Genomic DNA, 18,318 nt, shown 5'->3' on the forward strand with positions numbered 1-18,318 from the left:
AACTGTGCTGCTGGCAAAGCTTACTGGTCGCTAAACCATTGAGTGCTTTTGTTTTTATTCCCTTGTATGCATGCACACACTCTGACACCCACCTCTTCACCCCTAGTTGGTGGGGGGCGGGTAAGCACTAGCTAGGCTTATAGGCCATGGCTATATTTGCTGGCTCCGAGCTTTTATGGTATCATTTGCCCACAAGGGAGATGTTCATTGTTACAGAAGCAGTACAAACTGAAAATCCCTTTGGAATTAGTTCTCTGTTTTGGTGGAGACACTGTAGTTCATTCTTGCTTGCCTCTGTGTGACAGCTTGCATAAAGGTGAGGGCGCAATGACCAGGTGCCACTACACTTGCAGAGTCAGGTCAGCAGAAGTCACACCCTATGCTACACAGTAGCCTAGGGGCCCAGCCATTTAAACGCAAGCCTTTATTTCCAAAACATCTCCTAACACTATCATTGCCCAGGCAGGCATTTGGTTAGCTGAGCCAAGACTTTTCTTCCAGGTAATAAAAGACAACTGGAAAAAAAATAATTCCCTTTGATAAACAGCAGCTGTGAGGTAGTAGGAACTATCCTGCCAGCTGAACGTACCTAATGGTTGTGTCACTCTGAGTAATATTACTAGAGGAGTAGAGGACACAAATGAATGAGAAAGAAAGACCTGATAGGAAGTCACCACCTGCCCTTTTTTTTTTTTTTTCCTCCTCCAGGGTTATTGCTGGGCTCAGTGCCTGCACCATGAATCCACCGCTCCTGGAGGCCATTTTTTTCCCCCTTTTGTTACCCTTGTTGTAGCTTCGTTGTGGCTATTATTATTGCCCTTGTTGACGCAATTCGTTGTTGGATAGGACAAAGAGAAATGGAGAGAGGAGGGAAAGACAGAGAAGGGGAGAGAAAGATAGACACCTGCAGACCTGCTTCACCGCCTGTGAAGCGACTCCCCTGCAGGTGGGGAGCCGGGGGGCTCGAACTGGGATCCTTACGCCGGTCCCTGCGCTTTGCGCCACTTGCGCTTAACCCACTGTGCCACCGCCCAACCCCCACCACCTGCCCTTTCTTGGGGTGTCTCACACTGTAGAGCTTGAGCTACAGCAGTAAGTGGTTCTGTAAAGGGGCGGTTCACTGAGAAAGACTAATTGCTAATGTATGTTGGGATACTGGTCCCTGCAGTGGAGATGTAGGCTCAGGAGGGTTGCTGCTGCTGTTGACTTTGTATAAGATAGTGTCATAGGAGAGAGAGAAAAGCCAGAGTGCCACTCCAGCACATGTGGCCCAGGGGAGCTGCACACCTCAGGCAAATAAACCTACATTTTCTACCAATTGGGCTACTTCTGTGACTGTTGGAAAGTTGAAAAATGTCCATCTGTCTGGCTGAAGCATTTCTGAGGCTATATCTTACCTTGTTTCAGATGAATTAATAGTTTTATGAACCACTTCTGAAACACAAAACAATTATTTTTAATATAATCTGATGAATTACGGGACTACTGTATACATACTTGAATCTTAAAATTAAATGAGGACAACATACCTTCAATAATAGTCATCTATGATGTCATTGAATTTAAATTTTTCAAAGATTATAAAAGTGACATCTGAGAGCTTATTGTTACTGAATGTTATTCTTTCACGATAAGTAGTTACATAGTCATTTTTAGCATGCATTTTTGTTTATAATTCATGTATGTGCTGTTGTAGTCACTATCTGGTTTATAAGCTATCAACCCAAAACCTCCTTTGCAGATGCTTTCACGGACTCTGCTATTAGTGCTAAGGTGAATGGTGAACACAAAGAAAAGGACCTCGAGCCCTGGGATGCGGGTGATCTCACTACCAGCGAAGAACTGGAAGCTTTGGAAAATGATGTAGTAAGTCAAGTCTTCAGATTTATACCAGACTCTATGGCCATGTGTTATCTTGTCATTTGGTTTGAAATATCTTTGTTGTTATAGTGAACAGATTTAAAGAGGCAGTTTTGCTGTATAAGTAGAGAATTTTCCTTAGGCAATACATTCAGAAAACACTTTCTCTAGGGTGACTGAGTAATTTTTATGTTGTTGTTTATTTAATTAACACAGCACTAAGAAATGAGCCTAGGACTTTGTGTATATATACTATTTCTGAGTGTTCTCCTCAGCCCAAATTTTTTTTTGTGTGGAACCAGGACCTCACTGATGTGGGCTACTTTGTCATTCAGAGGGAGAAACTACAGCACTGGAGCCTCCCTCCCCTGGTGCCCTAGCACTCTGGTTTCAGGCCTCAAACCTGGGCTGCATATCCTGTCCAGTTAGCTAGTTTGCTAGTCTCCATCCCCCCCCCCCCCCATCCTCTTATTGTTTTGCCTTTGAGAGATTGGGAATTGTGTGAAGTTGTACCCCTCTTATCCTATGGTTTAGTCAATGTTTCCTTTTTATAAATAAAAAAATTAAAAAAAAAAAAGACAGACACAGAGGAGTTAAACTGCCCCGCCATCCTTAAAGTTTCTTCTGGTGCCAGCATGTGGAACCTGCACATCATGTCCCTTAAGGTGTGTGCTCTACTCTACTAGATGAGCTAGCTCCCACCTTGGATAGAATTTGTCGTCTCAGGTGTGTAGAAAGTTAGGGTCGGGAGTCGGGCTGTAGCACAGCGGGTTAAGCGCACGTGGCGCGAAGTGCAAGGACCAGCGTAAGGATCCCGGTTCAAGCCCCTGGCTCCCCACCTGCAGGGGAGTCGCTTCAAAGGTAGTGAGGCAGGTCTATCTTTCTCTCCTCTCTTGGTCTTTCCCTCCTCTCTCCATTTCTCTTTGTCCTATCGATCAATGACAACAATAATAACTACAACAATAAAACAAGGGCAACAAAAGGGAATAAATAAATATTTTTTTAAAAGTTAGGGTCAGGGAACAGAGAACCCTGGTCTGAACACCATTTTTGAAGATAATAAAAATGTTCTGTGAGTCGGGCGGTAGTGCAGTGGGTTAAGCGCAGGTGGCACAAGGCACAAGGACCGGCGTAGGGATCCCAGTTCAAGCCCCCAGCCACCTACAGGGAATTCGATGCACAGGCGGTGAAGCGGGTCTGCAGGTGTCTATCTTTCTCTCTCACTCTGTCTTCCGGTCCTCTCTCCATTTCTCTCTGTCCTATCTAACAACAATATCAATAATAACTACAACAAGGACAACAAAAGGGAATAAATAAATAATAAATAATTAAAAAATGTTCTAAACTTTTAATAACCTTGTAATTATTTTTATAGTTACCTGCCACTTTGTTGGGACTGGAGAAATAGCACATGGGTTTATGAAACAGACTTTCATGCCCAGGGCTCTAAGGTCCCAGGTACAATTCTCAGTACTACCATAGGCCAGAACTGAACTGTGCCCTGGTGAAATGAATTAAAAAAACATATTTAAGAAATTTTGGGGGGAAATTGAGTGGTAGCGCAATAGGTTAAGTGCACATGGTACGAAGTGCAAGGACCAGCATAAGGATGCAGTTCAAGTCCCCGGCTCCTTACTTCAGGAGATTTGCTTCACAAGCTGTAAAGCAGGTCTGTAGGTGTCTTTCTCTCTTCCCTCTGTCTTACCCATCTCTCTCGATTTCTCTCTGTCCTATTCAACAACAGCAGCAATAACAACAAGGGCAACAAAATAGGAAAAAAATAGCCTCCGGGAGCAGTGGATTTGTAGTGTAAGCAACCAATAACCCTGGAGGCAAAATAAAAGGAAGTTGTTTGTTTCTTTAAAACAAACAAACAAAAAACCTCCCAGCCCACCACTGGGGCTTCATCTTGAATCCACTGTCCCTAGAAAGACTTTTTTTTCCTTTTTTTAATTTTATTTATAAAAAGGAAACACTGACAAAACCATAGGATAAGAGGGGTATAACTCCACACAGTTCCCACCACCAGAACTCCACATCCTGCCCCCTCCCTTGACAGCTTTCCCATTCTCTATCCCTCTGGGAGTGTGGACCCAAGGTCATTGTGGGATGCAGAAGGTGGAAGGTCTGGCTTCTGTAATTGCTTCCCCACTTAACATGGGCGTTGACAGGTCAATCCATACTCCCAGCCTGCGTCTCTCTTTCCCTAGTGGGGCGGGGCTTGGGGAAGCAGAGCTCCAGGACACATGGTGGGGTTGAGCATGAGAGACAGGGAGAGAGAGGAGAGACACTATAGCTCTGCTCTGCTGCTTGTGAAGATCCCTTTCCTGGTGCTTCCTTGTGGTTGGTTGGGGCTTAAACCTGAGTCCAGAAGCACTTTGAAGTGTGCACTCTCTACCAGGTGGTCTGTCTCCTAGTGCCCAAACATTTTTATCTGTTAGTGTTTTAATGATGATTGGCAAGATTGTGGGAACATTTTAATTTTAATAAAATTGTATTGTCAGTGCTTAATGGCTAACAATTAAAAAATTTACAATTTAAAAATTCCCCCCCCCCGCCCCTCTACAATTTAAAATTTTTATGGTAAAAGACCGTACATGTTTAAGAACTTTTAAAACCCATTTTAAAAAGTTCAGCTGGCTTTTACTAGTGTTGTATGGGATTCTTAATGTAGATATTGATTGTAAGTAAATGAAGAAAGGCATACTTGGGCATTTTGAAAAATGAACCCCATTTTCTTCTAGTCAAATGGCTGGGATCCCAATGATATGTTTCGATACAATGAAGAAAATTATGGTGTAGTGTCTACATATGATAGCAGTTTATCATCATATACGTAAGTTTTAAGAAGTTTACCTTTATTTTAATGTATCTGTTTTTAATTTTCATCATTTTAAAATTATGTTAAATGTTTATTGGGTTTTTAAATTAAACAACTTTGTAAAACGTAAAAACAGTTGCAGCTAGGGAAAATAGTACAGCTGGTAGAACACTGGACTTGCATGTCTGGGGCTCCCAGGCACCGTCTATACTGGGGTACTATTCTGGCTTCTCCCCCCGTTCATATGAAATGCTCTATTTCACAAAATTAAAGAAATGAGTTATTTTCTAAAGATCATAATAGCCCATTTAGGTTAAAGAGCTATACTGTTTCTGTGCAGATTAATAAATTCCCACTTGATAAAGGACATATGCAGACACCTACCATGGAGGGGATATCAACAACTGTTCTACAAATCTTTATTTAACCAGTAGAGTCATCTGACAAAAAGAGTGGGGGCATAGCTACAATTCACTTATAGCCTAGTTATACCCTTTATAAACTTTAAGTTACATGGCCTTTAAATGAAGAGTTTGCAGGTATAGAGGTTGGGGGTGGGGCAACTTAATTTAACCAGTTCTAGAAATAACCCTTTCAGAAAATAGGATTTAAAAGTAATTATTACATCTAGGTTTTCCCCCCAGCATTTCAAATTCTGAATTCTTTTAATAGCTGATTGTGCTAGATGTGGAAACTATGACTGTCAGAACACTTACTTTTTTCTCCCCCCCACCCCCATTTTTCAGTGTGCCCTTAGAAAGGGATAATTCGGAAGAATTTCTAAAACGGGAAGCAAGAGCAAACCAGTTAGCAGAAGAAATTGAATCAAGTGCCCAATACAAAGCCCGGGTAGCCCTGGAAAATGATGATAGAAGTGAAGAAGAAAAGTACACCGCAGTTCAGAGAAATTCCAGTGAACGTGAGGGCCACAGCATAAACACTAGGTATTTACAGAAAATCATGATGCAGTATTTTGGACACACAACTCAAGGTCTGTGTGAGAAGGTGTATTACTGTATTTCATCTTCCTTTCATGTACTTCAGGTCCAAAGTGGAAGTGGAATTTGGCTACAATTTTGTTAGAGAAAGAGTTATGTTAATCTTGAAAATATTTTCAGCATCAGTGGGGCCATGTGTTGTATATGTACTGATAAGCTAGTCAAATTCCAGAAAAGCTTGGTAAAGAATAAAGATCAGAGGGAGTGGCAACGATCTGTGCCATAGTTAATAGTGCGACACAATTTACTAGATTAGAGGTGTGTTCATAGTACCAGAAACATCTACACTGAGGAGGGCCTGGCATAACCACTGGTGTCAGAGAAGGCATCATAGAGTGATGTTTTGTGGTAGAGTTGTATGTCACTCAGAAAAGAAAGGAATTTCTTGCATGGTGAAAAAAACGTGTGTGAGAACTCAAATCTTAAAAAGGCTAGTTTTGTCTAATAAGAATATGTTGAGGTGCAGTGGTGGCACCTGGTGATAAATTTATTTGATAGCTAAGCAGATTTTTGGTTGTAGTGTATTGGAGATAGAATACATGTAACAAGTTTGAGGAGGGGTACACTGAGGTCATTGTGCAGTTACTGCATCTTGGCAGATTGTGGGTTTTTTAACTTACTTTTTCATAGGCATGTACTAAGAACACTTGTGCATATCCAGTAGAATAAAGTTTACATTCTTTAAGATACAGCTTAGAGTCTGGTGATCTGAGTGAGAGATGACAGGCAGTGTGGGGCTAGTGGTATGGATTTGGGTTTTATTAGTATTGTTGGTATCATAGCCATGAAGAACCATTGAATAATCATAGAAAGAAGAGACCTCAGAGGAAACGAAATACGAAAGCTGCAGGAAAACTGACCATGAATGAGTCAGTCATAAAGAAGCTAGGTAGCATGAGACTGAAACGCATCTGCCAAACACATCTGATTTTTTTTTTAAATCTGAAGAGAAATTTCAGAAAAGCCAGAGGCTAGGTCTCAGTGTTTGACCATTTTATGACAAAAATTCTGCTATGCCTGAATTACTTTTAGGTATGTTTCATTGACCTGGTGCCCATTAGGATAAAATGATTTACAGTATCTCTTGTTTTCAGGGAAAATAAATATATTCCTCCTGGACAGAGAAATAGAGAAGTCATATCCTGGGGAAGTGGGAGACAGAATTCACCACGTATGGGCCAGTCTGGATCAGGCTCCCTGCCATCAAGATCCAGCTCTCACACTTCAGATTTCAATCCGAATTCTGGTTCAGACCAAAGAGTAGTTAATGGAGGCAAGTATTTTAACCAAATTTGTCGATGTCATTGATCAAGAAAATAGTTTCTGAATATCCAGGAAGTTTCATAATCTATAAGAATGTGAAATCTTTAATGATTTCTGTGGAGTAGTTTTCAAATTTAAATTTGACTTTATGAAGGTCACATTAGTAAAAACTAGTATGTCACTAGTATATATAGTATTTACAGTGATGAAGTACTCGTGTATTAAGATAAAATACTAAGTTTAACCAAAGGCATTCACTTGATTAAACACACACACACAAGGAAATTGGGGAAACTTTGGCTAGGTTCTCAGTTTTGAAGACACTGAATAAGATTTAGATAGTTTATATATGGAAAAATCCTAATCTGTATGAACCTGTGTTTGTTATAGATTTATTTTCATGATCTGTTCATTGATATATTCTGTTTACTTCAAGAAAGGGTATGAAGTCACTTGCATTCTGTAAGACCTTCACCAAGAATTATGTGAAGAAGGGTGAAGAAAATTACATGTTAGAGGGTTGGGCAGCAGCACACCTGGTTGAGTGCACAAGTTCCATGTGCAAAAATCCGGTTCAAGCCCCTTGTTCCCACCTGCAGTGGGGAAGTTTCATGAGCTATAAAACAGTACAGCAGGTGTCTCAGTCTTTCTCTCCTCCTCTGTCTTCCCTTCCCATCTCACTTTCTCTCTGTCTCTATCTAATAAATATGATAAAATATTAAAAACATCCCAAAAATAGCCATTAGTGTAAGCATGAATATTACAGGTTAACAATTTATGTAAAAGTAAATTACAGCTTTAGTAGGGAGTTTTTTCTTCTCTATCTCTAAAACCAGCTTAAATGTAGTTGAAGAGGTCTTAGATTGTTCCTATAAGTCAGGAATACTGGACAACAGTATTCCAGCTAGTGTGGAAACATGGTGATTAGTAATAGCATATTGCTGATTTAAGGAAGCAGGTGGAAGACTAGACAAGGAAAATATAGAACACTAAGTTTCCAAATTTGTTTGCTTTTATTGGGTCTTTCTCCAGAATTCCTCTCCAAATGAACACTCTTGAGTATTTCCTGTACTTAGTATTGGGGGTGAAATTTCTTTGCTCTCTGAGTAAGGAATTTAGTTTTTTATAAAAAGAAATTTTAAATTAAAAGACTTTTGAAGGGGTCTGGGAAATGTGTGATACTCAAGTGTGTGGAACTATGGAGAGGAGACCTGGACTGTTTCTTAAGATTAAGGTAAGTTTTAAGTCATGTTATCTGTTAGTTGTATTATGATACACACACACACACACACACACACACACACACACACACACACACACGGATATCCATCAGTGTCCGTTTCTTTGTGATGACTGCTATGTAGCTGCATTTTTTATTAAGCAGTCTCTTATGTAAAAGTTTAACCACATAAAATATTTAGAAGACTCCCCTTTTCTAATTAAATAAGATTAAAATGTTATTTAAAAGGTAATGAATATTAGCTTTTGTCACTCATGTGACTCTAGATAATAGTAGAAGTAATGTTTTATTTCTACTTATATCAGTTGCCTAATGAGATTTCAAACAGCCTTCTGTTCAAGTGTAAGTTAGATGAAAACTATTGATAGTTGTAAGAAACCAAATTAATTTCATATAATAGCTACTGCTTATTATGTTTCAAAAACAAAAATCAATACAGTGAATAATCTTGTTCCTGAGTTTTGTGATTTACTGTGTGAAATTATCCACTGACCATTATATTTCTCTAAATAATTGATTACTAAGGAACAGTTTATAGAAGCAGGATTTATAGGACAAGTCTTAACTGTCTTCTTCAGTAGTATGTGTAGATACTAATTAACCCTTTGGGAACGTGTATTCATTTAAACAGACTTAATTTTAAGGAGGTTAAAGTAAAATGTGAATTTATGTCAGTTAAGTTATGCTAAAACTTATCACAAATCAAATGACTGTCCTCAAAGGGTTAAAATGTGCAAGAAATCATTTTTGTCATTTTACTTTTTTTTTTCTGTTTACTTTTTTCCCTCATTTTTTTTCTTTAGTTTTTATACTTTCCTTCATATCATTTGTTCTGTCAGGTGTTCCCTGGCCATCGCCTTGCCCATCTCCTTCCTCTCGCCCACCTTCTCGCTACCAGTCAGGTCCCAACTCTCTTCCACCTCGGGCAGCCACCCCTACACGGCCGCCCTCCAGGCCCCCCTCGCGGCCATCCAGACCCCCGTCTCACCCCTCTGCTCATGGTTCTCCAGCTCCTGTCTCTACTATGCCTAAACGCATGTCTTCAGAAGGTACAATACCACAATTTGTTCATGTTTTTGTCTTTGTTTAACTCCTATGTGAGTTTATAATTACAAAATAGTTTCCTCTTCATTATTTAATAACCTATAATTTCTGTGTTTTAACTTTAGTTTATTAAAACTGTTTCTATTAACCTTGTTCATTAGAGAGAAATTTGTTAAGTACTGTGTGAAGCTGTGAACTGTATTTAATTGTAAGAAGGGGGTGGGGGTAAGCCTGGTAATGACGCTCTATCACAGCCCCAGAAGGTCTGCTTCAAGGCCTGCTCCCTCCCACTTTCCACTGAATTTTTGTGGTTAATGGTAAACTTTGACCTTTCTTTGCCAGTTTTATGATCGAACCTATCATTTTCTATACTTCCTTGACCAAGATACTCGTGAGTCTACCTGCTGGCCATAGGTATAAGTAGTGCTATAGAGGTCTGTTTGGCAAGAGACATTCATATAACTGCCTTGCTCACTTTAGATTACGTTACAGGGCTTGATTTTTTTTTTTTTTTAAGTAATGTGTTTTGGGGTTGGGGAGATAGCATAATGGTTATGCAAAAAGTCACCAAAGGCCCCAGGTTTATCCCCAGCACTCATAAGCCAGAGCTGAGCAGTGCTCTGGTAAAATAAATAAAACCTAAAATAAAAATAATGTATTTTAATAGTGTTATAGTATATTATATAGTAGTCAGCTTTAATCTGAAGTAGTTCTTAATCTTACATAAAGTTAATAAAATTATGTATGAATTGGAATCTTCAGGTGTATTTTTTGTACTTGTTAAGTATCAGAATAAAATCTTTGATTTTTATTTGATAGTTGATGCTAAGTCCACCACTGCTATGTATCAGATATATGGTTGTGGTGTAGAAAGGTCACATTTTATTCTAACTACAGTGTGTATGTTTAAAACTTATGTTCAGAATAAATGTCTTTTTTTATATTTTAGAGCAACTGTTAAATTTTTATCTGATTTGTTCATTAAAACTGCAGTTGATATAATTTCTTTCTGTTGAGACTAATGCAGTTTCCTGTCATAAAGTCCTTCCTTGGAGGAAAATTAATATTGTTTGCTTTTAAATAAATGTTTGCCATCTAGATAGGGAAGTCATATGATCTTGGCTAAGAAAGCGACACTTGATTTTTCAGGTGATTTTCTCACTCAAAGTGTCTTTAATGTTGACCACTAAACAGAAAACTAAATGTTGTAGAAGTATCTGTTGTAATTCATTGTTCAGATTTGTGATGTTCATGTCATGAGACTGTTAGATAAAACTGACTCACCACCACCAGTTATAAATATATGAACTGTGCATTAGGAAGGATGCCTCATGCATATTTAGGGTTGCTACATTATTTCATTTTTCCTTTTAACTATTTTGAATTGAAACATTTCTCTATGGGTATGAAACCATAAAACCTAAAATTTTATAATTTTTTAAACCAATGTTAAATCACTAATAGTCATTATTTTTAAAAATATCATACATAATGCTTCAGAACCCAGGCACAGAGATAGGGCTAGGATAAAGTGCCAGAAAGCAAAATGTATGAGACACTGGCTTTTTTTTTTCCTTTTTTTTTTTACACTTACTTAATCCTAACATTAAATGCCTCCTTCAAATGCACCTCAGTTTCCTCACTCAAATCTTCATTCTGCCCAGGAATCACAAGAGTGACTAAAGTGATAACAGAAATCATAGTGATAGCATAATAAAACGATGATCAAACTCTAGGGGCAAAAAAGATCTCATGTGTGGATGTATATATATGCAAAGAGTAAACTGTCAGTGAAAAAAATGAGCGCGCGCGCGCACACACACACACATATATTCTAATCATGTAGTTAGGTGACACTGAAGCATTTTTGAAACGTGAATTCAAAATTTAAAGCTATTAAGTGTAGTGATTTTTCTGTGTTTACCGGAGTGTATTTTGTTTCTAAGTATTTTGTGTTTAAAAACAATTTTTTTTAAAAAACAGTTACAGTTTGACTTGGTAGAGCTATGTCAACTCATTTTTTCCATCTTTTTCTGTCAAAGGATAGAAAAACAGGTGTAGACATTCAGATACTTAATTCTTTTTTTTAGTTTTCCCTTAGTTTTTATTATTATTTATTTATTGGCTAGAGACAGAGAAACTGAGGAGGGAGGAGGAGACAGAGAGGCAGAGAGAAAGAAAGACATCTGCCGCCCAGTTTCTCCACTTGTGAAGCTGCAAGTGAGGCCCCAGTCTTGAGCTCTAGTCTGCATGCATTGTGACATGTGCACAACCAGATGCACCATCCATCACCTCAGATACTTGATTCTTACTCTCTGGTGAAAATATCATCTCAGGTTGAAAATGATAAAATTAATGCTTCCTATTGAGGATACATTAGCTTGATGTTCTCAAGAATTTAGTAGCAAGATGAGTGATGAGGAATCTTTACTCTGAACTTAACTTTTTGCCAAGTATTAACACTGTCTATTGAAATCCTTTCTATTCACTGTTTTCACAGAACTGTTTTGTTTATTTGCAGTATAGGCATCTTTTGAAATAAAAATGTTATGTGATCAATTACTGATTCAGAATTTTGATAATTCATATAGAGAAAATCACTTTGGCAAATGTCATATGTTTTAGTCTTACAAATCACACCAACATAGAAGATTTTTTAGATCTCAGCCTGCTCGCGTCTACAGATGAGGACATTTCAAGCCTTTGCACTAAACTTGATTATCACAAGCATAAAAAATAGATAAACCGATTTTGAAAGGGAAAGAAAAGTAAGAACATGTACATATATATCAACAATATATGAATATATAGGAGATAATTATTTAAAAATTTTCTTTTCTAATTTTAAAAATAGTGCATTTTAAGGCCTAGGAGGTAGCACTATAGATAAAACCTTTAAATGACAAATAGGAAGTTTTCTATTAGATTCCTGGCACTGAGTGTACCAAAGCGATGCACTTGCTTTATCTCTCTCTCTCTCTCTCTTCATTAATCAGCAAACCTTTAAATTTTTAAGCATAAACATTAAAAATAGTACATTGTAGAAAATTTGAGGGACAAAACTAAGCACATGGTAAAATAAAAATGATCACGTGTATGTAAAAATTCTCAAATACAATTTCTGTGAACATTTTATTTTTTGTAATTATATAGATAATTAGTGTAAATTAAGCTAGCAAAATCTTTGAAGCATTATGACATCTTACTGTTTTATTACCACCAGCCTCATTTCTTCCTCTCTTTAAAAATAAAGAGTAATCATGAAACCATGTTCTGTAAGATCTGAAAAACACAGCACAGATTTTTTGACAATTATTTTTAGCAAAAGATAAACTAGAGAGGAGTGTGTATGTGAATGGAGTATATGTTTATATTTAGCAAAGTAGGTAGTAGTGATAGACACTGTGGTGTTTATATGATGTTCTACTATTCCTTTCTTAGGGCCTCCAAGGATGTCTCCAAAGGCCCAACGACACCCTCGAAATCACAGAGTTTCTGCTGGGAGGGGCTCCATTTCCAGTGGCCTAGAATTTGTAGCCCATGCCCCACCTAATGAAGCAGTCGTTCCTCCTGCAGCAAGGACTAGTCCTGCAGGGGGCACGTGGTCATCAGTGGTCAGTGGGGGTAGGTAGCACTTATCTTCAAGCATGCTAAGGTTTTTAGTTTTGTACTTTTGTTAGATTAAAAAAAAACTCTGGAAATGCTAGTGTATATATTAAAACTGGGGGGAGACAAATATCTCACTTGGATATTGTGCTGCTTTACCAGGCATGGGACCCAGGCTCAAGCCTGGCCTCCACTGCAGAGGAGGAAACTTCAGAGCTTCAGTCTCTTTCTCTGTCTCTGTATCAAGTTTCTGAAAAAGTCAGCCCAGAGTGGTGAAGCCCCTGAGATGACTAAAAAACAAATAATGGAGGTGCCCAACTTTGAAGCCATATACAATATGAATCAGTTGTCAGTTAGCTAATTGGGCCAGTTTCCATAGTTGATGCAGCTGCATCTTGAGGTTGCAAATTTACTGTAAGCTGACAGAACATTCCTATTATAAAAGTAGTTTATTATTTTGAAGAAATAATAAAGAAACCTTTATCTTAGGGAACCTCCCATTCTCGCTTTTCTTTTATATTAATGATAAAGTAGTGGAGCATTATTGCCACATATGCTACCAGTGATCCAACTCAGGACCTCATGCTTAAGGGTCCGACACTGCCCACTGTACTACCTCTGAGATAGCGCCACACTTTTTTTTTTTTTATGTGCCAGAGAATGAACCAAGCACTCGTGCATGCATGATACTTGCCCAGCTCTATTTTTTGCCACCAGGGTTGTTTCCTGCATGACACTACTGCTCATGATAGCCTTTTTTTTTTTTTTAAGAGCCTGAAAGAGACAGGGAAAGCTAGAATAAAGGAGAGACACCTCTATACTGTTCACTACTTATGAACTGCTCACTACTACCACCACTGCTACCACTGCAGGTGGGGCCAGGGGCTTGAGTTCAGGTCCTCGTGCTTGGTAAAATGTGTACTCTTCCAGGTGAGCTACCACCTGGACCATGCTCACTCTTCTGCTCTATACTGAGAGACAGATAAGAAAAGACTCCATGGTCCAGGATATAGTGTAGTGGATAGAGCATTGCACTTCTCAAGCATGAGGTCCTGAATTTGATCCCTGGACTCAACATATGCCACAGTAGTATGCTCGCTCACTCTCCCTCCCTCTCCCACTCCTTCCCCTCCCTCCCTGCCTCCCTCCCTTCCCTTCTCTCTCATTAAAATTTAAAAGGTGGGGAGAGGGGAAGCAGGTGGTGGCATACCTGGCTGAATATACACATTACAGTGCAGTGCACAAGGACCTAAGTTCAAATGCCTGGTCCCCACCTGCAGGAGAACTCCACAAATGGTGAAGTAGTGCTGGGTATGACTCGCCCTTTCTTTGTCCTCCCCTACCTCAATTTCTCTGTCTGTATGCGAAATAAATGCAATTTTAAAAGATCTCTAAAAAACACTGCAACGATGGCTCACTGGGTAGTGATCTGCCTTGCCATGTTCATAGGCTGGATGCAAGCCCCGGCACTGCGCAGGAGACAGTGTGATGGAGAAAGCTCCAGAGCTATCATCTCTCTGCCTGTCTGTCTCTGTCTGAGTGGAGAAATGATAGCGGTCAGATCATTTATGTGGGAAATCTGCCTTCTTCCCCCCCCAAAATGATAACCGTTTTTAACACCATTTAAAATGCCTGATCCTACATGCTTTGGCAAGAGTATGCCCCAGGTTTGCATTCTGACACTACATAGGAGGGTTCTTGACAATGGGCGGGGGTTGGTGCTGTGATGTCTTTCTCTTGCTGCCTTTCCCTGTTTGTTTCTTTGAATAAAAGTGACCTAGGATCAGTCAGTTTGTACATGTGTGATGGCCCAGCTCTGCAACAAAATAAAATAAGATGCCTAGTCAAAACTTTGACTCTCAACAACCTTGGTGAACCAGTGCTGGGGTGAGGGATGTTGAACAACCCCTCCACCCTCATACATGTGTTAGAAACTTATAGTTGATCTTTCAGTTATAAGGACTCCACATCTGTGGCTTTAACCATCTAACATCTGTGGTAATACAGAATACAGTCACTAGGTTAAAAAAAAAAAATTGGAGTGGGGTAGGTGCAAGCACACCTGGTTGAGTGCTGTTGTGCTCGAGGTCCTAGGTTCAAGCCCCTGGTCCTTACCTGCAGGGAAGCTTCACACACAGCTGAGCAGAGCTAAAGCTGCAGGTGTCTCTTTTCCTTTCCCTGTCTATCTCCCCCTCCCCTCTCATTTTCTCTCTTGTCCTATCAAATATAAGAAAAATAAAAAAAGAAAATTCACATAAGTGGACCTGTATGACAGTATACACAGTATTATTTACAGTGGTAATTAGTGTCTTAGTTACTGGCGTTTTCTTTAAAACTAGATTTATTTTTGGGAGATAACAAGAGTGGCTGCATATGCTGTGAATGGAGTGCCACTCCGCATGCATGCCAGTTTTGTGTTCTATCACCAAGCCTGCTCTCCTGGTGCAGATGTTTTATTCCTAATCACCACCAGCATTCCTAAGACTTTGGAAAAGAAATCAGAGTCATGGGATAGATTAATAGGGAATCAATGTTGGACCAGGACCTTTTTATTTTTAAGTTTTTTCAAATAAACTTCTGTGAGGAAGTGACATTTGAGCTGAAAATGTAATGGGTAACCTTTGCCTTTCTTCTAGTTCCAAGATTGTCCCCTAAAACTCACAGACCCAGATCTCCCAGACAGAACAGTATTGGAAACTCTCCTAGCGGGCCAGTTCTTGCTTCTCCCCAGGCTGGTATTATTCCTACCGAAGCCATTGCTATGCCTGTTCCAGCTGCGTCTCCCACACCTGCCAGTCCTGCATCCAACAGAGCTGTTACCCCATCTATTGAGGGTATGTAAGAAAGGGTCTTCAGGTTCTTACTGCCTTTGTGAAGTTGGGTGGTAGAAGTTTTAACATTATATGAAGAATGATTATTATTTCACTCACAAGTGTGTATTTTAGTGCATGTTAAAAATTTTAGTAAATGGGGAGTCGGGTGGTAGTGCAGTGGGTTAAGTGCAGGTGTCTCAAAGTACAAGGACCAGAGTAAGGATCCTGGTTCGAGCCCCCAGCTCCCCACCTGCAGGGGAGTCACTTCACAAGCGGTGAAGCAGGTCTGCAAGTGTCTTTCTCTCTCCCTCTCTGTCTTCCCCTCCTCTCCATTTCTCTCTGGCCTATCCAACAACAACGACATCAATAACAACAATAATAACTACAACAATTAAAAAATAAACAAGGGCAACAAAAGGGAATAAATAAAAAAAATATTTTTAGATTTTTAGTAAATGAAGGTAGTTGCTTAACACTAACTTTATGTTATTCTTGGATGTCTCTTGTTAAGGGAGTTAATATTTCTGGGTAGTAAGTATCTGCATGTGTGTTTCAAAAATCTGCAAAGGAAAAAAAAACTGGTTAAGATGGATTTTTTTTTTTTCCTCTCAAAAAACATAGCTATTATGCCCAGGAGATAGCTCATCCTCTTAGAGCACCAGCTTGCATGCCTGAGAGTCTCAGTGACTGCAGGTTTAATACCTGGTACCAGCTTATTCCAGAGCTACATAATAATGCTCTGATGTTCATTCTATCCCTTTCCACCCTTCTCCTCTCCCTTCCCCTCGCTTGCTTGCTTGCTTTCCCCCCCCCCTTTTTTTTAAAAAGATACTTATTTCCTTTTTGTTGCCCTTGTTTTTATTGTTGTTGTAGTTATTGTTGTTGATGTTGTTGTTGTTGGATAGGATGGAGAGAAATTGAGAGAGGAGATGAAGACAGAGAGGGGGAGAGAAAGACAGACACCTGCAGACCTGCTTCACCACCTGTGAAGCGACTCCCCTGCAGGTGGGGAGCTGGGAGCTTGAACCGGGATCCTCCTCACGCTGGTCCCTGCGCTTTGCACCACGTGTGCTTAATAACACTGTGCTACCGCCCAACCCCCTTTTCCTTTTCTTTTAATGAATTTATTTATTCCCTTTTGCTGCCCTTGTTATTATATTGTTGTAGTTATTGATGTCATTGTTGTTGGATAGGACAGAAAGAAATGGAGAGTCACTTGTGAAATGATTCCCCTGCAGGTGGCAAGCCAGGGGCTGGAACAAGGATCCTTATGCTCGTCCTTGAGCTTTGCACCACCTGTGCTTAACCCACTGCACTACCACCTGGCTCTCCTCTTTCTTTTTTCTTTTTTCCTTTTCCCCTTCCCCCAGAGCACTGCTTAGCTCTGGCTTATGATGGTGTGGGAGACTGAACCTGGAACTTTTGAGTCCTAGTCATAGCAGTCTTTTTGAATAACCATTGCACTGTCTCCCCTGCCTACTACCCTCCTCTCTCATCTGCTCTCAGAATAAATGAATACATAACATTGAAAATAAGAAAATTGTTTAATGTGTTATCGCCTTGCTGTTCTTACTTTGAATTTTAAAATACATCTCTATATTTTCTAGCTAAGGATTCCAGGCTTCAAGATCAGAGGCAGAACTCTCCTGCAGGGAATAAAGAAAACATGAAACCCAATGATACATCTAGTTTCTCAAAAGCTGAAAATAAAGGTTAGCTCTTGAAAACATCTTTTGGCCTAGCTAAAGAAATAGGAAGGAGTATGACTAGTCTTCATCATCTAAAACAACATACTTGGCAGCCCAGGAGGTGGTGCAGTGGGTATAACATTGGCCTCTCAAGCATACAAGGGTAATACTCTGGTTCTCTTTCCCTATCTCTTTGTCATAAATAGATGCCCCCCCCCCCCGCCACTGGAATTATGCTGGGTGTTCAGTACTTGGGTGAAGAATGCACTACTCTCAGTGGCAACCCTCCCTTTATTTTTTCCTCCTTTCTCTGTTGATAGAGACATAAATTGAGAGGAAAGGGGGAGAGAGATGTCTGCAGCATTGCTTCACCACCTCCCCATCCCTGTCTCACAGGTGGAGACCAAGGCCTTGAACCTAGGTCCTTGCATATGGTAACCCGTGTGTTCTACTGGGTGTACCACTGCCTGGACACAAATAAATGATTCCTAACATATATATATATATATATATATCTCCAGTACTTTTTCTTAGTATCATGCATATATATGACTAATTTGACAAATGCCAGAATCTGTCATTAACCATTGAAATTTTATTTTAGCATTAGATCTTGCTGTTTTTTTTTTTTTTTTTAAGTTTTTTTTTGTTTGTTTGTTTTACCAGAGCACTGCTCAGCTCTGGTTTATGGTGGTAGCGGAATTGAACCTGGGACATAGGAGCCTCAGGCATCAGTTTCTTTGCATAACCATTATGCTATCTACCTTTGCCCTTTGATATTTTCATTTCTAGCATTTTAACCTAAAAGAATTTTAAATTAAAAATTAGATATGAAGTCATATTTAACAGTTTCTTTTTTAAAAAATAAATTATTTATTTTTAAGATTTATTTATTAATGAGAAAGATAGGAGAGAGAGAAAGAACCAGACATCATTCTGGTACATGTGCTGCTGGGGATTGAACTCAGGGCCTTATACTTGAGAG

The 18,318-nt window shown here is 39.4% G+C and overlaps 1 protein-coding gene across 6 annotated transcripts in view; it reads left to right on the forward strand.

The window, feature by feature from the left end:
• Positions 1 to 18,318, forward strand: part of ATXN2 (ataxin 2) — a 102,575-nt gene that overhangs the window by 53,294 nt on the left and 30,963 nt on the right. For 5 of the 6 annotated variants that reach the window (XM_060193085.1, XM_060193087.1, XM_060193082.1 and 2 more), the window contains 8 exons: positions 1,742 to 1,866; positions 4,605 to 4,696; positions 5,428 to 5,625; positions 6,774 to 6,952; positions 9,022 to 9,231; positions 12,668 to 12,850; positions 15,469 to 15,666; positions 17,253 to 17,357. In XM_060193085.1, the coding sequence (XP_060049068.1) occupies positions 1,742 to 1,866; positions 4,605 to 4,696; positions 5,428 to 5,625; positions 6,774 to 6,952; positions 9,022 to 9,231; positions 12,668 to 12,850; positions 15,469 to 15,666; positions 17,253 to 17,357 (1,290 nt within the window). The remainder of the gene's footprint in view (positions 1 to 1,741; positions 1,867 to 4,604; positions 4,697 to 5,427; positions 5,626 to 6,773; positions 6,953 to 9,021; positions 9,232 to 12,667; positions 12,851 to 15,468; positions 15,667 to 17,252; positions 17,358 to 18,318) is intronic. The other variant, XM_060193088.1, reaches the window with a different exon arrangement.

This window comes from Erinaceus europaeus, chromosome 6, assembly GCF_950295315.1.
Source record: "Erinaceus europaeus chromosome 6, mEriEur2.1, whole genome shotgun sequence".
Lineage (NCBI taxonomy): Eukaryota > Metazoa > Chordata > Mammalia > Eulipotyphla > Erinaceidae > Erinaceus > Erinaceus europaeus.